General features: G+C 35.5%; 1 protein-coding gene across 17 annotated transcripts in view; it reads right to left on the reverse strand.

Annotated features, from left to right (window-relative positions):
- Window positions 1-25,663, reverse strand: part of SLIT2 (slit guidance ligand 2) — a 266,644-nt gene that overhangs the window by 56,921 nt on the left and 184,060 nt on the right. For 9 of the 17 annotated variants that reach the window (XR_008746100.1, XM_055797551.1, XM_055797549.1 and 6 more), the window contains exons 10-19: window positions 19,788-19,859; window positions 19,089-19,160; window positions 18,498-18,569; window positions 16,474-16,617; window positions 16,182-16,345; window positions 15,415-15,438; window positions 13,026-13,043; window positions 11,785-11,935; window positions 5,493-5,567; window positions 1,137-1,280 (exon numbers count right to left, since the gene is read on the reverse strand). Coding sequence is in view for 16 of the 17 variants with exons in the window: in XM_055797551.1 (XP_055653526.1) it covers window positions 1,137-1,280; window positions 5,493-5,567; window positions 11,785-11,935; window positions 13,026-13,043; window positions 15,415-15,438; window positions 16,182-16,345; window positions 16,474-16,617; window positions 18,498-18,569; window positions 19,089-19,160; window positions 19,788-19,859 (936 nt within the window). In the remaining variant the exon portion in view is untranslated. The remainder of the gene's footprint in view (window positions 1-1,136; window positions 1,281-5,492; window positions 5,568-11,784; window positions 11,936-13,025; window positions 13,044-15,414; window positions 15,439-16,181; window positions 16,346-16,473; window positions 16,618-18,497; window positions 18,570-19,088; window positions 19,161-19,787; window positions 19,860-25,663) is intronic. The other 8 variants (XM_055797553.1, XM_055797550.1, XM_055797552.1 and 5 more) reach the window with 3 other exon arrangements.

Consider the following 25,663-nt stretch of genomic DNA (forward strand, 5'->3'; position numbering starts at 1 on the left):
CCTCAAATCGGAGACACAGTGCAGCCCCTCCTCATGTTTCCAAGCCTAATGACCTCAGAACTGCTATTTACATGGAGCAGAAGGTTGTACCAGCTGACCTCCTCCTCCTCCTGAGGTCCCTCTGACCTGAATTTTCTTAAGATAAATTCTAGAAACCACTTCTACTACATTCTCAAGCATTTCAGTTAAATGAAATCGGGCTATCCTGACTCCTCATCAGCATGCCTCTTAGGTTTAGTAAAAATTTCAGAATACTAAGCATGAAGCACCTATTCTAAAATCTCATATTTCTGTAAAGCTTACAAGCTTTGAAGTTTGCTGTTCTCCTATCTGTCAATCAATAAATTAATATTTTTCCCCTAGCTCTTGTCTAAGAATAGCTGCTTCTAAAAATTTTAGCAGCTTTAAATACAAAGTTAGAAATTATAGGCCTGGTTCATTAAAAATACTTAATATCTATGGACAGCTGAGACCCCAAAGACCATTTAATCTTTGCTGGGCTTTGCTGATCAGAAAGACAGGTTCCCTGAAGAAGGCTAAAAAGCTGCAGATTGTATAAACATCTTTTTTTGAGTGGAAAGAGCTAAAATGCCTTCATGGAAAGAATTAAATGAGTTCAAGCTATAGTGCTTTTACTCCTCCCTTTACTGTTGAAATAACATTAAAATACTTAGGAGAGAATAATTTCCTACATCTCAATATCCACCAGAATCCCTTTTCCTCTAGCAAAATTCCCAGCAATGGTTGACCTGAACTGAATCAGACTCCATTATGTAAAAAGTGTAATTTCTGTGCACAATTCAGTTACTTTGAAACAGACTATTATTCCCATTTCTGTTTCTGTACTTGGATGTTTACCTATTCTCAACCGCTTCATCATTTTAGAGGATTCGTAATTTCTGTAGTCAAGTAACCACAACGAAAAAAATTCAGCTACATTATATCCGTAATTAATAATTAATGAATTCATAAAATGTGTTATCACTTTTTGTAAAATAGGAACAAAACCTAAGATATACTTGAATAATCCATACCTAATCTTCCCCAAAAAAAAATATTTTAGGACAGACACAATGTTACGTTTAAAAATACCTGCCAGAAATAAAGAATAAAAATACCAAAACAATTATACTTACAGTGTTTTAAGACTCTCTAGTCCTTTGAACATTTTGTGTCGAACACTTTCCAAGCGGTTGCTAGTGAGCAATAGTTCATTCACACCAGAGGCTCCATCAAATGCTCCTTCTTCAATATCTGTAATCTTGTTATTGCTCAGGTTTCTATTACACAGTAACAGAAACAGAGAAAACCATGTTTACATTTTTAAATACCCAAATTATCTGTTAAATGCTGTAGACTGCATAGATTTCAAGATACTGAGTTATTGTGTAAAAGCAACAAGTATGTTATTCAACTTCAAACCAATAAAAGCAAAATTTAATGCCTTGCAAAGAACTAAGGATTTTTAAAGCAATCTTTGGAGATATTTTAAAATAACGGCAATTTCCCAGTCCATGCTGGCTGCCACAAAAGAACAACTTTTCATAATTTTGAATATTGTCAGTGACTACATTTTTTTTCATGTCTCCAGTCCTTGTAGTATTATTAGATGAATTAATAAAAAATGATACTGTATGAGTACCAGCACAACTAACCACTCCAATGTCTTTATTTCATCTTGGTAGACACAAATATAAGAAAAAAGTATAAACAGCAGCATATGTAAATGAAACGTGTGAATGTAAACAGTACATGAAATGTTAATCATTTATGACACTACTTAAAAAGAAAGGTTTACAAGTAACATAGTGTATTTATCTGCAATTTGCATGCAAAGCAGATCAAAATGTGGGGAAATGACCTAAAATACTGCCAAAATATGTAGTGTTTATGGATTTTAGTTGGAACGCAGAAATTACATCCCAAATGTGTAGTATCTGTACGACGTATACAAAAGCATATATACACAACACACATTTTCTTAAAAGATTTTTCATGGTATTCTTGCCTTGTTTTGTTTGTTTCATAAAAATATATATATTACAGAAATACAAACCTACACACTAACCAGTGTAATAATACACTAGTGATTTTTCAAAAGCTCTTAAAAATGCACTGAGACAAAATGAAGTGAAGCTAAAACCATTTTATTTGATGGAATTAATTGTGTTGAGAAGAAAATCAAACATTATTTAATGTAACTTCTAGAAAAGCATTTTAATGGTTCAAATCAAGAAAGATACTCTTTGTTAGAATAAAAATTCATACACTTGCCAGAATGAACAGTTGCCTTTATCTAAGATACAGAAACCAAGGAGTTGTGGCTTAATCTTGAGTGCTGATCACTCATCTCTAGACTAGCTGTAATTTAATGTACACCTCGCCTGTGATGAAGGATACAATCACAGAATCATAGAATCATTTAGGTTGGAAAGGACCTTTAAGATCATCCAGTCCAACCATTAACCTAGTAGTGCCAAGTCCACCACTAAACCATGTCCCTAAGCACCACAACTAGCCATCTTATAAATATCTCCAGCGATGGCGACTTCACTACTTCCCTGGACAGTCTGTTTCAGTGCTTGATAACCCTTCGGGTGAAGAATTTTTTTCTAATATCCAATCTAAACCTCCCCTGGCCGTTTCCTCTTGTCCTATTGCTTGTTACTTCAGAGAAGAGATCTACCCCCACCTGCCTGCAACAACTTTCAGGTAGTTGCAGAAAGCAGTAAGATCTCAGGGGAGCCTCCTTTTCTCCAGGCTAACCAACCCCAGTTCCCTCAGCTGCTCCTCATAAGACTTGTGCTTCAGACCCTTTGCCAGCCCCATTGCCCTTCTCTGCACATGCTCCAGCACCTCTACATCCCTCTTGAAGTGAGGGGCCCGAAACTGAACAAAGTACTCGAGGAGCGGTCTCACCGGTGCCGAGTACAGGGGGACGATCACTTCCCATGTCCTGCTGGCCACACTGTTTTGGATACAAGCCAGGATGCTGTTGGTCTTCTTGGCCACCCAAGCACACTGCTGGCTCACGTCCAGCAACACTCTCAGGTTCTTTCCCACCAGGCAGCTTTCCAGTCACTCTGCCCCCAGTCTGTAGCGCTGCGTGGGGCTCTTGTGACCCAAGTGCAGAACCTGGCACTTCTTGTCGAACCTCATACAATTGGCCTTGGCACATCAATCCACCCTGTCCAGATCCCTCTGCAGAGCCAGCCTACCCTCAAGCAGATCAACACTCTCCCTGTACTTAGTGTCATCTGCAAACTTACTGAGGGTGTACTCAATCCCAGATTGCTGATAAAGATATTAAACAGAACTGGTCCCAGTACTGAGCCCTGGGGAACACCACTTGTGACCGGCCCACCAACTGGTTGTAACTCCATTAACCACCACTCTTTGGGCTTGGCCATCCAGCCAGTTCTTTATCCAGTAAAGCATACACCTATCTAGGCCATGGGTAGCCAGTTTCTGTAGGAAATACCGTGGGAAACGGTGTTAAAGGCTTTACTAAAATCTAGGTAGACAACATCCACAATCATAACTGTCACTTAGTTTCACAGTGGAGCTGCTCAGTCTGCTGTAAGGTGCTGCAGAAGACTAGAAGCAAGAAACTCATTATCTCTCATCTCAGCTGGCTTATCCATGTGAAGCCCTTAGTTTCCTAAAATCTTATCTGTTCCTGGCGTAACATGCATACTGCTTCACCTGCTTCTCAGGGATATTTTGAAAATTAATGTTGCATAGCTAATCAATGATGTAGTGCATACACATGCTTTATTACTGATGAACCATCAAATCAATTAAATATTTAGGCCTCAATTTTTCAGTGTTGTCTTTGCAGAAAGTCCTTTGCACCTATTTGAACCTCCAGAAAGAAACATGAGCTCCACAGAAATACAGAATTAATTCGCATTGGTTTCTCTGTAACATCACTACCTCACTGCTTTCCAGTCACGCTTAACCAGTCACTGTATTATTCTCTGAACTGAAGAATGTTGTAACAATTGATAACTATATTAGGAAGTTATAGAGCTGTATTATTAAAAGCATTAACTTCTCATTAACATTTTCTCAATTTTGTCCCTCCTCAATTATCCAGATTTCAAAGCTCTTGGGAATTCTAGCAGACAGCTACACTGAGACTGATTAATATACTTCCTTTTCTTTCTTTCATCCTGAACACTCCCTCAACTAAAAAGTGGCAAACTAAACTTAGATGACATGGAATGTTTATTAAGTTACCTTTATAGCCTGAAAATATATAATTACTGACATTATATTCCCTTTTACCCATTTTTCCCTAAATATGAAGAGCTGCTGTATGTGTGTGCACACGTGTAAGTATGGAACATCAAGTATCCTATTTATTTCAGAGGTGCTTTGTAGCTGTAAAACGTGCTAATGTGGGATACTTGAGGAATGCAGAAAACTGGGTATCTACCATAGAGCAGCACAGCACTGCTGTGCCAGACACTTCTACATTCTTTCATTAAGTATCTCAGCCCAATTTGAAGTGTCAAGGTGTAGTCAAGTGGATAGGTCAAAAGCAGTTAATTTTTGGTGGTTTTTTGTGTGTTATGTTTTGGTTTTTTAAAAAAAATCTTTATCTATTAACTAAAAAAAAATAATGGCAATGACTATTTAAGTAATTGTGATCTTGACAGCTGCCATTAAAGATCCAGATAAGGCTAACAATAGTTTAAGTAATACTAATACTCCCCTTGAGATTTTGGTCACTAGTAACATAGACTGATATTTTACAAATGATACTAACTTGGTGACTACAAAGCAGTGTGTCATTTTCACTAATCTTACCTATTTTTACTTGTATTTTTCTTCACTTACTATTTATGTTTGGATGTATCCTGAAAAGACTGAGTCACTAAGTCTAAATGATCTACCCTTAAAAATGCCTTTTATATAGGCAAAAGAAAAGCTTTTCACAGATTTATTTTTAGTAACAACTGCAACTGGTAAGAATTATAAACTCCTGTTAGAACACGAACGGTGAACATGGACTTACATGGATGAGCTATCAAACCATTTTTTTCTCAGTCATTTAATCTTGGTATTTCCCTCATCTAATGACAATTTAATGAAGCACAGAATCAAAGCCATGTCTTGAATGTGCTGAAAAAGGTAAAATTGCTTCGTTAGGGAGTAGTACAGGAAGTTAAAAAAGATTACTGGAACCTTTTTTTGAGCAGCTTACACTGTGAGCTCCCTGCTGTGGCTGAATAACAGGCCAGCTGGCTGGACACTGCAGTGAAGGTGCCTGAGCTATAATACCATGAGAAGTTGTTGCTGACATGCCTAGTCCCACAGAGAAGAGCTGCCAACTCTGACCTACCTCAGTGATTAATTTAAACCCATTCTTGATTTTCATTAGAATATACTGAATCTTTTATAGGTAAGAACTAAAAAAGGTGGAGAAACACAGCAAGGACCTAACACGCTATCTGAATAGACAAGGTCACGGAAGTTGCACTTACATTTTACGCAGCTGAGGAAGTTTCTTAAAGATTCCAGTAGCTTCCAGGACTGAAAATTCATTGTTATTTAATCGCCTACAAGAAATGACATCAATTTCAGAAAACCATACTCAGGCACTGGTACAGAATGTTGCACACTAAGTCAACTTTTCACACTGATTTAACTGAATTGCTGGTGCTTAACTGGTAATTGAAGAACAATTCCATATATCTACTGACATTTCTAATTCTGATAATATCTGGGAGTGAACATTCTCATTAGTTAAACTTAGGCATACATAGAACATACAAAATCAAAACCAGATCAAAAAATATCATCTAACTCAAGTTGCAGAGGAATATAAGAAGATGTTTTTAATTTTTCTTTTAAGAGAAGAAAAACAAAAATGTAACTAAAGAAGGATTCCATGGCAACTTATAAATAAAAATCTTTAAGTAGTATGTATAAACCACTGAAGATTAGTTCACTGTTCTTTAAAGGATATCAGGTGGGGTCTGCCAGACATCTGGAGATGCTCACAGAACACTATTTACAGGAATGAAATAATTACTTTATGCTCAATGCTTCTTTTTAATAGAGACTAAAAAACACTGCATAGGTCTTCCCAAGAATTTAAAAACACTTCTCTGATCATAGTTTATCTTCAGACCACAACAACACAAATATATTAGGTAAGGAAGCATTAAATGCTGATTTTTAACACTATAAGAAGATACACAATAAGCAACAAATACTAGCTGGATAGTGATCTTTCCTGCCCAGGTATCAAGGCTGTTACAGGACAGTATATCTCTAGCAACTGCTAGGTTAGGGGACCATCTGTATTTCAAAAAATGTCTGCACTGACCCAGTATTCCCTATTTCCTTTCTTGAAAAGAAAACATAAATTACAATTCTTAGATTCTTTGTATGTTTTTATGGAGTCATCTTACTAGGGAAGGGAGTCTGTCCTGCTTTTATTTAGAGATTTTCAATAGGAAGGAAAAGAGATGACTGACAAGATCACTGTGAAATGAAATTCACCGTAATTCTAACTCAGAATGCTTTTCAGGATTGCCTTATTGCAAGACAAGTAGCCAGAAGGGAAATTAAGGTTGTAAATTTGAAGGTATGGCTGTATGACAGATTCAGCACAGAACCAAACTAAGAGAAAAGAGGAGGATTTCTTTGGATATACAAGGAACATTTGTATATCACACTGAAATAAAAGCAACATGAATTTCAAAAGATGTTACTACTTTGGAAAAACAGCTCAATGACTTAGTATGATTTTTAGCGGGACCATATAAAATGAATTTTTGCACAGTGTCAATTAACAAAGGTACTTTTAATTGCAAACAGCCTTTTTTCCCTGTCCATCAACAACAGAAGCACCAAGTGTTCTATAAATGCTGACATTTTGAAATACTTTTCAAGTGCTGTATCATCTAGTAGAATGACTTGTTTATGAAAACATTTATTGATTCCAATAATACTTCCTTGCTGTGCTTTACTGCAAACATTTCTAACCCCATAGAAAAAGGCAAACAATTTGATCCTTTCCTCTTTGCCAGAACCTTGTACATATTAAAAATAATTTACTTTGTCTCTCTTTCAAGTTTCTGTCACACAAATGCATTCAATCTTTTCAGTTTTTCCTTTGAATCTTCTTTTCTAGATGATTCTTTTGTTTCTTAATTTTTTTCAAGTGATCCGTATCCATCTTGAAAAGTAAAGTCCTTGACACAGTATTCCAGCTGATATTTTACTAGTTACATACAGTAAAACAGTTATTTCATATAGCTTATATACTACACTCCTGTACATACAGCCTAGAGTTAACTTTGTAGCAGTGCCCACTGGAACTCCTACATATTTAAAATGTATGATAACACCACTGTAGCCTTTTATCTTGAACTACTTGCTGGTTATTCCTCAATTTTGTATTTCTGATGCTTATTAGTCCTACCTAATGTCATATGTAGCATATGAATTTTTATTTTATTTAAAATAGTCCTAGTCTACTATTAATATTACAGAACAATTGTAAGAATTTTCCATGTGTTTCCATTTTCAATGTTTGAGAAGTTTCTCCATACTTCTTTCTGATGGAAAAGAAGCATGGGTTAATCACTGTACTGTATTTTGTTAAAACTGTAGCACCAATCACATCTTCTATCTAATTTTGTGTATATGGTGGTATCACAAATCATGCATCATCATAAGGGCACATCCACAAATAAAGGGACATCAAGAGTTACAAATTATGGGTTTGTGGTCAGAGGAATGACCACATGGATCACATGGCATTTCTATGGCTGGAGATTGCTGGCTTTAGACCTAGAATTGTTAATTGTGCAAGAAGTTTTCATTCTATTATCATAAGTAAGTGATGCCACACACAATGGAATGAAAATTATTACAGATGACTGGAAAATTTACAGATGTGGTGGCATCTTCCTTCTGGATCTTAACAATAATGGTTTTTTAGCCCAGTGCTTTTTACTGATAAAGACAATAATGACAGTTATTAACTGTCAATCACTAGATCAATCTCTCACTACAACTACCTGGAAGCAGGTTGCAGGCAGGTGGTGGTCAGTCTCTTCTCCCAGATAACAAGCGACAGAACAAGAAACAGCCTCAAGCTACACCAGGGGAGGTTTAGACTGGCTATCAGGAAGGGTGGTGGTCAAGCATTCAACCGGCTGCCCAGGGAGGTGGAGGAATCACCTTCCCTGGAGATGTTTAAAGAATGTGTAGATGTGGTGCTTAGGGACATGGTTTTGTCATGGACTTGGCAGCCCTGGGTTAATGGTTGGACTGGATGACCTCAAAGGTCTTTTCCAACCTAAATGATGATTCTACGATTAAAAATACTTGTGCCTGGTTTATTCAAAGAAAAGTACTGAAATCATAGAATCATAAAATGTCATTCCTAAAACAAAAAGATAAGGCAACATTCTATGTTGATGTGTAAATATTGCTTCTGTTTTATTTGATGATTTTTCATGCTTTATTAACACAATGGGTAAGATATTTGCATGTTTTGGTACAATAGCTGAACCCTCCTGGAAGGCTACGTACTGCAGTGATATTCATGCTTTTGAAAACTATCTTGTTAGGATCTGGTATTATAACAGCTATTGTGTAATCATTACAAAAACTGAACATATAAGACTGAAATTGGTTTTATTTAGCGTTCTTCCTGGACACTCTGGCTTTAAGTGATTTATCAAATAGTTCCTGATTTTTCCTATATATTAGAATGCTGCCCAAAAAATATTTTATTTCTGGGGTGCATCTACAGGGTCATACTTTATCTCAAGTACTTCAGTGGCAAATTAGGACTTTCACTGGTTTTCTGGAAGACTGTAAGCAAGTGACAAAACAGAAACAGAACAGCACTTGGCTTATTTATAAATTTGTTCACCTTTTACAATTAAGTGTCTATCTCTAATTGTATTATTATTATTTTCAGGGTTTTTTTAAAAAAAACAAAACCACTCTGAAGAATTTTTTCTAATGTGATATTACTGTTGCAATCTACACAATCAATAACCTTTTTCCTCACTTTTGATCATTTCCAAGCTGTGTCTCAGCTCCAGACACCACCCTGCAGAAAATAATCTAGCCTTCCTCATCACTGCAATAGAAGCATCAATGTAATTTGATGCTAACAAGTACCTTTATCTGAAACGTGGTGGGTAAAAGAAAAAGGCTAACTAGCTGCTCTCGGATATGCCAGTAAACGTTGTGAACTGGAAATCACAAGAGTGGCACTAGAGCTAGACTGGGAAGCCCCAAGAGGAGTAACAAAGGCAGTGCATCAAAGACCAGGAATAACAGGAGGAAACAAGAGAAAGGGCTGTAACCTTTGCATCAGTGAGGCAAATACCAGAAAAAGTGTATTTAGCTAGAGCAATTGGATTTTTCGAGAAAGTTAAAAAAAAATATGTAGAAGTAATTCCTCTATCCCCTTTAGAATACTTGCAAGGCTATTACATTTTTTTATTACATCCAAAGACTTGAAGAACAATCTGTACAGCTCATCAAGAAGGTTGAATAGTGACTTTGTCACAGTTTAAGACCATCTTACTTGGACAAATGCTGGACAGAAAAGGACTCTAACAGCAAAATTATAAAAGAAGCAATGATAGAAACCAAAGAGGCAGATTCCATCTGAAAGTAAAAAATCCCATTGTACAAGATTTTAACAGAAGTGAAGAGAGATGATTAACTTTTGTAACACTTTCAGGGAAATGGTGGAATTTTAATCCACTGATATGTGCAAGGAATACTGGATGTTTTCTGCAAGAAGCACTGTAACCAAACACGAATCACATAGTCAAACACAATTTTTTTGTTGATCCAATTAGGATACACAGCAGATGAGACTTTGTCACAGCACTCTCCAAACTAGCTGGCTGCAACAAGGTCTTTTACCATCACATGCCAACATACTCTTCATGCTAGTCCCTCTGCTCTTTCTCCTAGTCTCTCCTCATGCAGGGCATGCTCTCACTCTTTTCTTTCTGCTTCTTCCTCCTCTCTCTTCCTCGGCTGCTGCCTCTTCGTTGGCTCTCAACCACTTAACAGAACCAGCCACAGCTGCACCTTATCTACATCAGCCAACCCACCACTCCTAAGCCAGCCCACAGTTGTATATTATCAATGCTAATTAACCCAGCTTCATTCCTCGACAAGACTTAATGATTTAGTTTCTTCTGAATTTAATATGTATGAATCATAATTATAGAAAGAAAACATTTGATAGTTTAACTTCCACATGTAAATAAATGAATATGAAACCGAACAATTAAAATACTAAATTAAGATTATTACTTCTTCAGAGCAGAGAGAATCCTGCTAAAAATCAAAACAATTCATGCTTGTCACTTCAACAACTCCATTTCTCACCTCTTGGTTCAGTTACTATGATTCTTACAACTATTACTTTATGATCTCTTCCTCCACTTTAACCTGTTACCAATTCCATCAGTTTTTATTCTTCAAGTAATTTCACCTCAAAATATAGCATAACAAAAAATTTATTTCTCCACTGAAATATCTCTTTTTACCCAAGACTGTGTATCAATTTTTACTTCTCTGACACTACTTTATGAATCAACAACATGAGGATGGCCAAAAGCTGAGCTTAGCTTTTGCCACATATGCCACTTTTTCAACTGAATTTGCCATCATTCTTGGCACAACTAGAATTACCACTTCTAATTAGAACTTCACTAAGATCAGCTCCTTCTCTCAGCTCATAAACAGGCAAAAATCTACATCTCTATTTACACAATGTTTCAGTTTCAAATCCCTATTCCTGTCCAGCTATTTGAAATCCTTAACCATGGTCTCATTATTTCATACCTTCACTGCTGTACTGTGGCTTTGATGCAGACTGACTGTCTTTTAAGAGATGTGCCATACTGTTGCTCATCTCACCCCTCTGGGTCACAACTTGATCACAGTACACCTGTCTCCACATCTCTGTCTCTGCTTTACTACATAAAATCAAAGTCCCTCTCTTTTGTCCCACAACATTCTGCCTTCTTTAAAATGAATCTCCTAGGAAAAACAGCTATTTCCTCCTGCTTTTGCTCTGCCAGTGGTGGCCACTTTCATCTGCCTTTCTGCTGATCCTTCAAGCATCTCTGCATTCCCTTTCATACTATGCTTTGCACATGGGAAAATCTTGTAAAGCTGTCTTAATTTTATCTTTCAATCCCTCCTTGAAGACCACTTCAGTTGTAATGCCTACAAATCATTCCCTTATGGCACTTATTAAGCAAGTAATAACCTGTGACTTCTCTGCTCATCTCTGTTCATTACATTATTATCTCCTTAACTCAGCTCTGTCTTGTTTGTCTGCTTTATCTTCCTTTGGTCTCTTCCCTGACACACATAATGTGTGTTTTGCATAAGAAGAATCAGCTCTGTTTCATTAAACACCTAGATAGCACTTTTTAAGACAGACCTCTGGCTACTGGATGTCCTATTTGCTCTTATAGTTAAAAAACAAAATAAACCCCATTACTTTTCAAAAAAATCCAAGTGGACAGCTCAAACTGGAGAACTAGAAACATAGAATTGTTACCTTATTTACTTAACCTACGTTTTTAAGGCTACACAGTACTGAAGTAACACATATATGATTTTTATTAATATCCTGTCCTTTGAAGTGCACCATGGAGGTTACATTTAATTTTTGTTGTTCAAAAAAGTAAAGTTGTGATTTTATATTTGAAAATTTTAGTTAGTTTTTCCATAAGCAAATAATGCTTTATTATCAATTCAACTTACAACTCTGCTGTGTACTGGGGGATGTGATCAGGAATTTTGTTGAGTTTCTGATTGGAGCAGTCCACTGTGGTCCCTTCACAGCGACATTTCTCAGGGCAAGCCAAATCTGCAAAGCAGTCTCCACTTAATTTGGATCTGTAATCTTCAGTGCCTGTGGAAGAGCCAAGTCAAAATACAGATACTGAGTCAATAAAGTATAAGATTTGATTCTTGTGAGAAGGTTGAAAAGATGTCTGCAATGCAGATAACGGGTGGGCAACTTGGGAAATGTATGATAAATTTTGTGATACTGAACAGACACAAGGGCTTCAAGAGAGGGTTAAATATAGGGGCTTAAGATATGCTGGAAAAAGAAACTGTGACCAACTTCACATAACAGGATAACATTAACTTGAGCTTTTCACAGCTGTACTTTCTGCTGAATATGTTGTCAGCCAATCTCGTCTTGTTTACAGCTAATCACACAAATGCCACCGATTCTTTTAGAATTTGTTTTCTTTCTCTGTATCAAGAATAAATAGATCCTGAATGCCACCTTTTCTCTTTCTCTTGTTACAAATTTGTGTTGTTGACTGGACTTCATTAACCTCTGTGATTTTTATTTTTTTTTATAGTCCTGATACTCCACATCATCTCAAACACATAAGATTGAAAGCCCTGTTTTCAGCTTTAATTTAAAAAATGTGTGATCCTGACTTAAGCCTCAGCAGCTTGCCATGCTGTAGAAAGCTGCGTGACGTTCCATGGTGCTTGACAGAACCATGTTTTACTCATACCTCACAACCACATGGTTAGATCAAGCACAACAGAAAATCTCGCTACATTACCAAAACTGCATCCATTAGGCCAAGGATAAGAGCAAGGGAAAAGAGGAAGGAGTAGGTATAAGTTACAGAAGCATTTGAAATTTAATACTTGCTTACATGACATGGCATTCTTATTACTGAATGTCCAGTGCCACAGTAACAGTATTACTGTCACAGATTAAATAAGTATAAAAAAGATGAACCACATTGAAAGTTTCCTCCACCATTTCCCAGAGTCAGTCAAAGAAAACATCCTAAACATATCAGGAGAAAACATCCAGTAAGGAACTGAGGGTGGGTGATAAAAAAACAAAGAGAAGCTGAAAGGACCTGTGGGTTCTTCTTGGACAAAGGTGAAAAGACTGAGACTAGCAGAAGGTGCATCAGGGCTGGGAGGTACATTGTGATTTAGCTCAGACACTGAACTTTACTTACAGCCAAAATGGTGAACTCCTGCAAAAGTAAAGATAGCCAAGAAGGAAAGAAAGACAGAGTAATCCCAATTAAGACAAAAAAAGAACTAAGCTCTCATTTTCTCAACTTTAGTTTGATTAGATGTTGTTAAAGGTGACCCATCTTCAGCAGAGAGAAAGAATATATCATTTTAAGTGGCATTAAAAAATGAAGAAAAGACTGGGGTTAATTACAGATTTTGTATAGGATGATAATGCCTCCCATGCATTATTCTTGTGATTCGAATGTACTCTTTAAAAGCTACTCCCTTGAACATATATACATGCTATGCCACTTAAAACCTTAATAAACCAAAGCAGCACAGGAGAAGCAGATTCCTCAAGGGAGGTGAAAAAAGCCCCAACAGTCATCACATATTATGTTATCTAGTGTTTGTAAATGTCTAAGTAACACATATGATATAACTACATGGTCTATTTCTGTGAGCTAGCAGACAAAAGATGTTTTTCCAAATTATTGATTTAACATAATGAAATTCTGAAACTTCCTGGTGTCTGCAGAGCAAGATCTCCCAATGACATATTTTAAATAAATATTAAAAAAATTTACGTTTTTAAAGAAAAGCTACCATTATTACAGTATTTAATGAAGCGTAAAGAAGTGTCTTTAGCACCTTAAAATACCCAATAAGTGAGGCTACAAATACATTTGTTTTCCTGCTGTGTCCAGAATAAATCACTGCTGGCAGTGTAAAGTAAACAACTAAAATATTCAGGGCCAAGTTCTTCAACAACTAAAATAATTTTATGCAGCATCTCCCTGACAACCTGATAGGAAGAGAAAGCACAGAAGCTGTATTTCAAGAAGCAAGTCTGTAGCACTGTTTAATTTTTTAATACTCTAATTTCAATTTTTTTTTCCCTCCCTTCCCTCCCCCCCCCCCCCCCCGCCCCCCGCCCCCAGGAACAGCATTTTTCAAAGGGTACATAAACAAACCTAAACTGCATGTGTGGCCGTATTATAAACAGGCTGTGGAGACATTTGCTGGCAAGGAAACACTTCTAACTCAGAGACAAAAGTTGTGCTGGCAAGGTTGAGTAGAAGTCACTCTGTGGCAGGAATACAGCTGTTCTACTCATTAAGGAATTGTGTAGTACTACAGGTTTGAGAAATTGAATCCCCCTCTGTTTTATGCCACTTAAAAACACATTTTTGCGGCTGCCAACGCTGACAAGTTGCTGCCTTATTTTGAATTTCGTTTTGTCTTTTCTTCATATTCAAACTAACATATACTAATAAGTATAAGGGCATCAAGAACTTCGCATGATGGCTGCAAATTTAAGTGATACATCACACAGCATTAGTAGGACTGTTAAACATACCAGCTTAAAAGACAAAGATTAAGATCACTGCAGAATGACAATATACCTGTAGTACTTGAAAGAACAAGTGCACTGGTGTCATAATCAATTATTGTAGATATTTTTCAGATATTAAAGTATGGTAGAAAACCCTACTTGCAAATCACACACTGTAATTCATCAACAGATTAATTATTCCCCTGTTTATTTTGCCAATCAATAATTCATAATCTGTTATGAACATAATGGAAGTGCATTTTTTCTTTTCATGATTATTAAGAAATCAGTGCACACACCTGACAAGCAAGGTAAAATAAATAAAGAAACATATTTCAAAGAGCTAGGGCCAACATCAGTAAATCTTTTTGAAAATATTATAGACTTATTACAGCTTAAAGCAGTGTGTAAATTGCTGTTTGAATCCAACTCTAAAGTTGTATTTTCTTTAATGGAAAGCATTTCTGATTCATTGTATGCGTGTGAGCACAGAATGCCTTTAATGAAGAATATCAGCTTTCTTTTCCAAGCATTCCACTGTGATTTCGTAAACACAAGGAGGGTGAGCAAGCAGTAACTGCAGCCAGTGTAGAGCAAGAAAGCAAGGCAAGAAAACATTCATTTGTAAAATGTTTATTTTTTAAAGTTGTACTAGCTCTTTGATGGTAGTATGGTTTCCTGTGTTTAAAAGCAGCTCAGGAGCTACATTTTAAAAACAGTAGCAGCAGAAAGGCAAGGTACGAGGTAAGTAAAGGTGTCAATTGAAATATGAACTAGCAGGTGCAACCTTCTAAATAATTTAAGTAAAGATAAAATTTTGGTAGATTGTGTTGAAATTTGTGAGACAAAAAAAAGTAAATGGAGCTGCATGCTAAGCTCTTATATTCAGAAAAAAACTACTAGTAATCTACAAAGGAAAACTATGTCTTGCTACAGGTATTGACTAATGTTAAAACACATGCATCAGTTTCCTAAAAGGTATAACTTTGCTTTTTTGGGGAAAGAGAGAGAGTATCTGCAGTTAGTCAATCTTACTGCAGAGCCAAACCTACCTGGAATGAAATACTGTTCTTTAGCTAAATAAAGAGAAAAAAATAGAAGATGCACCTGAATGTCAGCAAGCAAAGAATGAGTTTTATTAGATTAAGTATGGACTACAGTTAACTACAGATAATTAAGTGAAAAAGTGTGTATTCACAATGAGAGCTGATAAACAACAAAGTGTGAATAGTCATAAATGTATCCGGAACACGGATAACAGTTCTCATTTGGCATTTGCACTTGAGACTGAATAAATTGTAGAATGTAAAATGCACCTGGAACAGCTGGATACCATATGACAAAAGTTAGGATTTAGAAAAATGTAAGAAGGAAATGGATTAAGATTAGAAAAAGAAAAAGTAAATTTCAGTATGAGGTAAGCTCCCTGTATAAAATGAATATGTCATGTTTCCATATTTAGCTAGAAATTTGCAGATCTTTTACATACTCCAGAGCCTTGTGGAAATTTTACAAAATTATTTATGTTGGTGATACTTATAGTGAATAACTTTAGCATTTCATTCTGAAGTATTATATATTGCATTTCTTTTGTTAGATTTTATTCTACTCAGAAATAGTGCCAAATGTGTTAACTATAGTAATGCTCTGTGATCCATTAGCCCATGACCTCCATGATTTCCCCCCCTTCAGTCAAAGAACTAAAAAAGATTCTGCAATGTTTAATAATTCCGTAGAGAGCCAGGTGCCTTCATTAGAACTTCTATAACCACTAGTTTTGCCAATAAAAGAAAAATAGCAGCCAAATTAAGAAAATTACCTGAGCAGCGGAATTTCTTGCTTTTGATCTGGCCGATCCTTTTGTTTGCCAGACGGCGGGGGCTGGTGCAACGGGCACCACTGGTCTCAATGGGGTTTGTATGAAGATAATCCGCCAGCCACTTCAGATGGCAGTCACAGATAAATGGGTTCTGAGCCAAATGTCTTTCATAAAGAAAAAAATGATAATTTCACACATTATTTCCCTTTGGTCTCAGCAGTTCCTGTTATTTTTAGTACATTGCAGAATATGAAGTCATACTGAAGACAACCATAAACAAGAGCATACATACAAGGTCTGAATTGCACGCAGGGGTGAGAAGGTGCCTTTTGCAATGGTCTGAAGCTTGTTGTCATACAAAGAAAGAAGATTCAAGTTATGCAGATCTTGAAAAGCATCAACTCGCAGGCAATTGATCTTGTTGGCATTCAATAATCTGTTTAATGGAAGACAATTACAAAATTGAAAAAATTCTCCTACTGTCCCTGCAGCTTCAGCATTTTTCACAGATAACTCTCTGTGTGCATTTGTAACCAGAACTAGAGATGTAGTAACAAATATTAATTGACAGTGACATTACACATTTCAGTGAAATATCTTATTTAGGTGATCTGAAATTATTCCTAAATATTTGCACCTTGGAGTTAAATATGTGGGTTTATTCAGCTAAAATCACATTTCTTGTATGCGCTGGTAGAACGTGTGTGTGTGTGGTATTTGCCTGTGCAAAGAAACAAGCTTAAAAAATCAAATATCTTCAAGGAAAACTAGTTCTTTGCCAAATAAATAAACAAACAAAAAGGGAACTGAACACTGTGTTCATTAGCTGGAAGAGATGTGCAGTGGCACTTTTAATTATATGTTACTAATCAGCATGCTGCCGCATTAACAGAGTTGTAGTAAAAACTGGTGGCATGGAATATATCCAAATTTGTCTTGGATCTTTTTTGGTCTCCATCTTCAAAGGGAACCTTTTCTTCCCTGTACCTCCCAGACTTTTACAGTTAAAACAAACAAGCCAATCTAAACCAATTCCTTCATGCTTTTCAAGAGAAAAAAAAAAATAAAATAAAAATGTCATTCAACTAGATACATTTTTATAATAAAGTGTGGGTTTTTTCCATTTCCAGCCAGAAAAGGAATGGAATGGTGGATTTGAAAACCAGTGTTCTGATAAAAAGTTTCACTACGCAAGTAGAAATTTACTTAGACTGAAATGTATTGGCTACGCAAAGTATATCGAACTATGGACTTTTTAAAATACAGAATAAACAGAAGTTCAGAAATGTCTCTTTTTTTTAACTGAAAATCTGAAATATGTTTTTATAATTAAAATCTCTTTAAAGGAAAACAGGAATGCATACCTCCCACTACTATATTAGTTACTAAAATCAAAATGTAAACCTCTAGGTGGTGCTAGAACTTACATTTTCTTTGTATTTACTTACTGTTTTGCCACCTTCGTTGAATTAATAAGAGATTTTGCCAATCACTGCACTGTGAAATCTGGACATTAAATACTTCTAATAAGTGGGAAGATGGTTTAAATTCTTTCAGAAAAAGTTTTAAATCAACAAGTCAGTTATTGTGGGACAATTTCTTCCAAAAACATCACTGTTGCTTTATGGCCTATTTCACAAATTTCTTTTCACAGTACAACAAGTGCCCAGCCTTTTCTGCTAAATATCGACAATATTTGATAAACATATTACCATGAAATCCTTCTTTATACCCAGTATTAAATCTAAATATAAATGTTTTATAAGACAACATATGGAAATTTCCAAAGTGTTAAATGAAATAGCAGCTGGAGTTCACAGAGTCAAAGAATTGTACAGTCAGAAATTGTATGTCAGAAAATATTAAAAGTCATCCATGAAACTATACTGCAACTTTGTTCTTCCATGGGTACAACTAGAAAGAGAATTACATAGTATTTCTACTACATATTTTCTCTGTATAAAACTCACAAGTTTTCCTTCTATTGTTCCCACACAACTTTATATGTAGTATTTGTTGTACACAGGGCAAGGCAGTATCATATCTTGTGTTTTACACTTATAAATTCCACACAAAAGAACAGTTTCATTTTAATCATTTTAGGCTGAGACATTGACCAAGATATGATCAAATTTGTGGATGAATGGCAAGCTGGCCTACAACAGCCTTAACTCCTTTGGCTTTAACATAATTTGTTTTTATTATGCTCTGATCTTACACATGGGATTTCCTGCCAGTTCTCCAAGCATAAATCTCTCATAATGTTTACCCTTCTGAGTTATCCCAAAATAGAATAAATATTAAAAAAATACTCACAGCAATTGCAGAGAAAAGAGTCCTTCAAATAGACCCTTTGGAAGTTCTGTAATTTTATTGCCATAGAGGACACTGCACCAGGAAACAACAAAGCAAACAAAGCCGTCGTTATCAAAGGCATATACTGTGTGATTTTGGCTTTAAAAATAAAGAATTTTCCATTTTTCTGAGGGAATTTAACAGCAACAACATACCTGCAAGATCCTTGTGGTCCTGTGAGGTACCAGGATCACAGGTTTTCCCCAAAGGCTTGTTGCCCAAAGAGCTGCCAAAGAGCTCTCAGCAAAATCAGTACCTCGCTGTTTACAGCCTTAACAAGGACCTTGGTAAGTGTATTTGCTGTTTGTACGAACAGCTAACTGGGAAATAAATTATTTTGTTCAACTTTTTGCCATGAACATATTTATGACCATGTGTCCAGCTGTGATACAATATTGAATTATCACTCTAATGTTCTGAAATTCTTTTTACAGCTTTCATAATTGATCAAATTTATGTGAAAATTCTGCAGGGAGCCAAAAATTCAAAAGAATTTCACCATAAGAATATGAGAAATTTGCTTCTGTTTTTACAGGTCAAACAGATACCTACAGTGAATTGAGTGAACGTAAGCCCTGGAAAGCATCTGGAGCTGCTTCAGAGATCTGGTTATTGCTGAGGTCACTGAAATAAATACAATTTGATTCAAGTAATCCAAACTATTTTCAAAATAGCAAACATTTAAATAATACATAATTAGAATTAGGCATGGAAAGGAGAGAGAAATTACAATATTAATATGGATGTTGCCAAAGAATTTTAATATAAAACTACTAAAATTGCCAGTCCACTGAAACAAAATGCATGGTTAAGAATAGACCTTTCAAATGCTTGAAAAATTATGAAAAAAACATTTACTTTTCCTAAGTGGTTAAGTACATTTTATAAAGAATTCTCTGTTTGCTATGGCCACAGAACTCTACAACCTCAAAGATGGCTTATCCCCATTAATTAATTGTTTTTATAGGGTGTTCACTGCACTAACATATTGCTTCTGTGCAGAACCATATGAAATAATGTCAATACTTGGTAAAAAACAATTATTATTAGTGTGACAAAGATACTATACGGTCTTAATAATCAGGCTGACATATCAGTTAATATTCCAGCAGTCAAACTTTCTTAGATAATCAGTCATTGACTGCAGTTCCTCTGTATGACCTTGACTTGTTTTTTTATTTTTATATATAAATATATATATATATGCATATATATATATGAAAAAAATAATCTATATTATTGGGTACGTACATTCTTCGAAGCTTTTTATATGGTGAGAATGCTCCAGGAGGTATGACCTTGATTGAATTTTGTTCTAACCGTCTGCAAAAGAACAGCATCATCATAAAAATACAAAACCCAAACCACAACAACAACCTAAAGCCATAACAATCTAGAAGGGACAGACTTTAACAAAGGCTGCTTTTGCTTTCTTTTTCAGTATAATTTTGATCTTGAAAGACAAGGTCATTTTCCTCTCAGTTTTCATTTAAAAAACCCTCATTTTTGTCTGTAAACTCAAACCTTTTAACCTATAGAGCGTAATGTTGTAAATTAAAACCCAATCTTGATTTTATATCATTTAATTAACATTTAAGCTAGAATTGTCATTAAAAAATTCAAAAGGATTGTTGTTAATTGACTCCCAACGTATTATTCACGTACAGCAATTATTATAGTAAGTTTTATTTAGAAATGTCTAAAGAATTCTGTGAGTTAAACACTGAAATATGCAAACCATAAGAAAGGGCAAAGGAATGTTCCTACAGAACAAACAACGTATGTTGCTACCTGCAATAAGGCAAATGCCGTATTTTTAAATATGCACACATGATTTATTTAGATACAGTACATAATACATTTTCTTTAAGATATAATAATAGGATTGCACAGCCACACTTCTAACTTCTTTAAACAAGTATTTTATTCTAAAAATTGTAGTTTATGTTACTGGCTATCTTTGCTTTGTATATATAATGACTGTGACTGAAACTTGCCATTCTGCAAAATGTGAATTTGCTAATGGACAGAGTTTTCCAACAATTTTTTTAACTTTCAGAGCTTTGCATATGGGAAATCTATGCTGATACAGACCTGTGGCCCACTTGCCAACAAGTCAAAACAGGTTCAGCAATAAATACATTTAAAAGATACGTCTTTACACGCCACTGTATTTCATGGCTATGGCAGTGCAAAATTTGTTATGTAGACATAAGGATTGAAACTATTTGTACTAAAAAGTACAACCGGAAAAGGCAGTATTATTCAAACTACACATCATACCTACCTAATAAGCTTTCTATTTCCCTCCTTCATGCACTTAGTATAATCTACATAGATAAAGACAATGCCAAAAACCTATTTCATATAAGGAATCAAAATTCTGTAGAATTTACTGCACTGTTTTAAATTACACATAAATTACATTGACTCAGAATCTAAGGTCAAAAAGCCTTTTTAAATCCAGATGTAGGGATATTACCCTGTTTTCTTCCTTTTACCCGTGTCCTATTAACTCTCTTCTGGTTTACTTTTGCTCTGATAAAGAGACATGAGTCCCTGTGTGTGCAGTGTAACTAATAAGCTCATATATTCACTTTGAGTAAGCCTTTCCAAGAAACAGTTCTTACAATTGTTTCTTTTTGTTAAGTTTCTCCAGAGATCACAGTATAACTGAATTGAAAAAAGATTTTTTCCTGCCTTTGTGACGTTTTGTTCAGATGGAGATACTTATACATTTAATACTCAAAATCTCTTAAGTGTGACCATACTTTACCTTAGCAGAATTTGTTCTTGAATGACTTATAAAGAAGCCGGGGGAAAAAAAAAAAAAAAAAAAAAGTGCCTCAAAAAGTCTTCCTGACACAAAAAATCTCACTTCATCAGAACTGTTTTAGACAGGGTTCATGCTTTAAAAAGTCCTTAGTAAGCAAAATGTTGCTACCTTGCTACAGTTTTCAGGTATATTTTAAACACTGCAGGGGATCCTATGGCACAAGACTGTTAATTTTCTCCTTAAACAGGGTATTCTTTCATATGCTTTCTTTGCCTTCGCTGAGCCTTCTGGACCCATGAAACACATTTTGCATCAGACCAGGAGTACTGATTAGGCTATAAAGGAACAAGGTCTCTCTTCTCCAGTACACTTGAGTAGATGCAGAAGGCAAATATCTGAATAAGTAAAAACTTGCTTAAGTTAAAAGGCAACACCTAAATAGACCAAACTGAGGTATTTACATTTTTAGCTTTTTCCTCAGAAAATAAAATTATGCATGCTTATCATCTAGATAGGTTTCTATTCAGCTGGCTAGGTCAAAGAGAGATAAAACCTTAAGATAATAAATTTCTAAAAATTGTCATACTTTAGCAATGGGAAGGAGCTGAGAAATCAAATCAACCCAGCCATGAAGTGAATGGCTGCCATCCATCCATTCCTGTTACACACTCTATTTGGCAGCAACCAACTGCCTAACCACCAGGGATAGCCTGACCAGACATTTATCAGATGTGTAGCTTTAAGAACCACCCAAAGAATATCTTGCACAGGGAAACACATAGGACATACACAGAGGTGTCGAAAGGGGAGGGAGGGTGAAGATGAGAGGGCCGTAAGGCCATATTACAGAAGAGGACTTGAACTTCTGAAGAGACACACAACTGGGGAAAAATGTGTATATGGGAAAGACAGAAATTGCAGTGGCAATGCTCCCACGTGAGGCTGTTACAAGCCTCATTATAAATGCTGCTTATTAGCCTGTGATGTAGAGATTTGTAACCTAGTGCTGGAGGGGCTCCAGTCTATGTTCACCTATCTTTAAACATATAATGCTCTTCACTAGACTTGATATAGCATGTAACTCAAGAAAGACAAGGTCTAGTGTTAAATTAAGACACAAAGTATTTTCCAGTTTATTCTTTTAATTTAAAAATATGTTAGTTCTGTAAACTGAAGTACCTTACAGGATACATGCATGCCATTTTTTATGAAACAATGGAATAGCAGATTTAATTTACTGCTGTCCAATTTGTCTACAAATTATATGTGTCCAAAACCTGAAGAAGTCTTACTGCAGTATATCTCTGAAACCTAATTTTCTAGCAGTTCTAATAGAGTGAACAACCAATTCACTTGTGGATAAGAAAATGAACTCCATGTCAACTTTACCTAACATTTCCTTTTAGTGAGAAATATATAGTCTAATAGACAGACTGTAGTGCTGGGTTAAATTTACAAGCTCTTCTGGATAAATGATTTGTTATAGTAGCATCATCTAAATATGTCTTTTCTTAACTCATGCCAAAGTGTAGGCACTAAAACACGTCACATTTCAAAGAATGATTAGCATAAGAAAGGAAAAATAAGATTATATAAATACAGAAGAAAAATCTTTATATCCCACTTTGTCTGTAAAGAAAGTAAATCAAATTCACATTTTCAAGCTTTGTTATCCTCTAATCTTCTCTTTATCTTCCTAGAATCAGCTGAATTTTACAGAATGCAAATTTGCATCCACTATTCCAGAGAAAATCTAATTAGATATATTCCAGGGTCACAAAGCACAGATAGACTAATATCTAAAGGAAATTTGCATTCTACTGATAAAACCCATAGTAATTAAAAACTCTTTTATATTAATTCCTCATATTAAATGAAACATTTTTAATTCTGGAATAGGATGGGTTGTAGTTATCTATTACTGAAAAAATCAACTATTAAATGCTCACAAATGACATGGCCAGAAGCACTATTATATTACAGAAGAACAAAAAGCTAGTATCAGTATTTTTCCATGGAACTTGTATTAAATTTTGTGCACAACATCTCCTTTCAAAGTCATCCCAGAAGTCAGTCTTTATTATAAACGATGATCTATGTATCATAAACAGTGTCTTGGTGGTTTCTTTTTCAAAAGCCATAGTCAATTTCAGTAGCATATTTAATAAGATAAGATAATGGAGGAAGACAGTTAAGTACATGCTTCATCAAAGCCTGCACTGCCTCATATATAAGTAGTACTCTGCCCATCACCACACAAACGCTAATTAATGCTCTTAGTATTAAGTCTCCTGCTCCATTTAGTGTTTCACTTCAAAGAAGTCCTGCATTAATACATAAGTGTTTTACTGTCTTTTACACAGCCAAAGCAGCTGAAACCTTTCTTGAAGACTATTCCCTAATCTTTCCTATCTAGGAAATATACTGTGGACATTTCTTTTCTAAATCTTTTCCCCCTGCTTATCACTGAAGACACCATAATGTACAAACACCTACTATTCTAAGAAACAAAGGTGCTTTCTGCAGTTGTTTCCAACTTCCAACCTAATCAAATCAAATCAAAGGTCCCCAGACAGTAGATAGAGTCTTCCCACCCCGGCCCCAAAGAGCCCTGTGACATGTAAATCACTTGACACTTTCCAGGAGGATGCTGTTCTCTACTATAAGCCTGCAGCACACCATTACTGATTACTACTTCCGCACTTACAGAGACAGACAACATGCTTATTTATACTGACACTTTTAAACTAGCTGATTTTCCCACTACAAAAAGTCATTTCTGTGAAAGATTTCTGCACCAGGAAAGAGGGCAGACTAGGAATGAAGAACACCCTGTTCTCTACAGAATTATTTTTATTTTAAATCATGCAGATGGGTATAATATACTAAGCCTGCTTTGTAGAGAAAGGTAAAAAATACTGCACAGAGATGTGCTGCACCTAAATGCATGTTAATGGATCAGAGATATATCTAAAAAAGATATTAAGTATTTTGTAACAATAAAATAAAACATCTTCCTTAAGAACACACAGATTTGAATATGGAGCAGCAAATTACCCATATACTTAAACAATCAGAACATAACATCTCAATTAAGTAAATTTGGTCAATACAATAATGGCTTTAGCAGTTAATTAATCTATACTTTTACTTTCAGCATCTCCTAATTTACAAAAAGACTGCAAGAAGCTTATCAAGAAATCCCAGAAGAATTTTTACTACAGAGAAGAAAGTGTAAGCTGTGCAATGAGTCTGATGTACTGCACAGATGCTGATTATACATGGTAATAAAATTGACAGTTCTTCTTTGCATTTTCCCCATCTGCTTTTAAAGTAAATGGCAAAAACAGCTGTCAGAAAACAAAAAATAGATTTCAGTGATGGGATTCAGCACAGCTCCTGAATCCGAAGAACTGCAATACACAGCCAATACATCTCTCATCATATGTAACATCTGCCAGGTTTGAGAAGGGGGGTGTGTGTGTGTTATGGGTTTTTTTTGGTGTTTGTTTTTTTTGTTGTTTTTTTTTTTGTTTTTCAAATAAGGAAAATGTAATGGTCTCGCTTTGCTACAGAAATCCTTGAGGCTATTAAACAAAGTACCTTTTTTTCTTTCTCAACAACTGCACCTCCAGAGTGCTTATATCCACTAAATGTCACTTCTAACTTTAGCAGCAAGAGAATTCTGTTGAAATCTGTGATAACATCCATGTCTAACAAAACAAAGGATGTATTTTGAATGACTATATTACTTGCACTTTAGAATTTCAGGCTTTAATTCTGTGTATTAATAAATCTGGTTGACAGTTTCCTAAATAGTTGCATATAAAGAATCACTGTCAATGTTGCCCTAAAGCTTGCCAAATTGTTAACAACCAGTCTAATTGTTGTATCACATATTTCCTCATGGGATTGATTGTAAATGACAGATGACTCCTTAGTCTGCATTACATCAAAAAAGTAACAAGAATTGTAATTCTAAAGCTATTAAACAATTCATCACATTTACTCAAAAGCAAGTCCCAAACCTGCATTTGTTTAATTTTTCATCACAGAAAGGGCCATCTCATGCTCTGAAGCTTACAGCACCATTAATGATGATAGGCTTTACATTCCTTAATTGTTACAGATTCGGGTTGTAGGGAAAATTCACCACTTCTTTAAAGAATTATTTGCTCAGTGCTTTGGCATCTGTCAGAGAACAGCTCCAGTGCAATTAGCCTGAGTCACCTAGAGTCAAGTTAAAGCCCCTCTAATTAGCCTATTTTTGATGAGAGCTGTTATACTACAAAAACTACTTGAGCTGTTCAGAGTAACTGTGTTAAGTTCACAACAAAATAGATGTAATCCT

This window comes from Falco peregrinus, chromosome 2 (assembly GCF_023634155.1).
Source record: "Falco peregrinus isolate bFalPer1 chromosome 2, bFalPer1.pri, whole genome shotgun sequence".
NCBI lineage: Eukaryota > Metazoa > Chordata > Aves > Falconiformes > Falconidae > Falco > Falco peregrinus.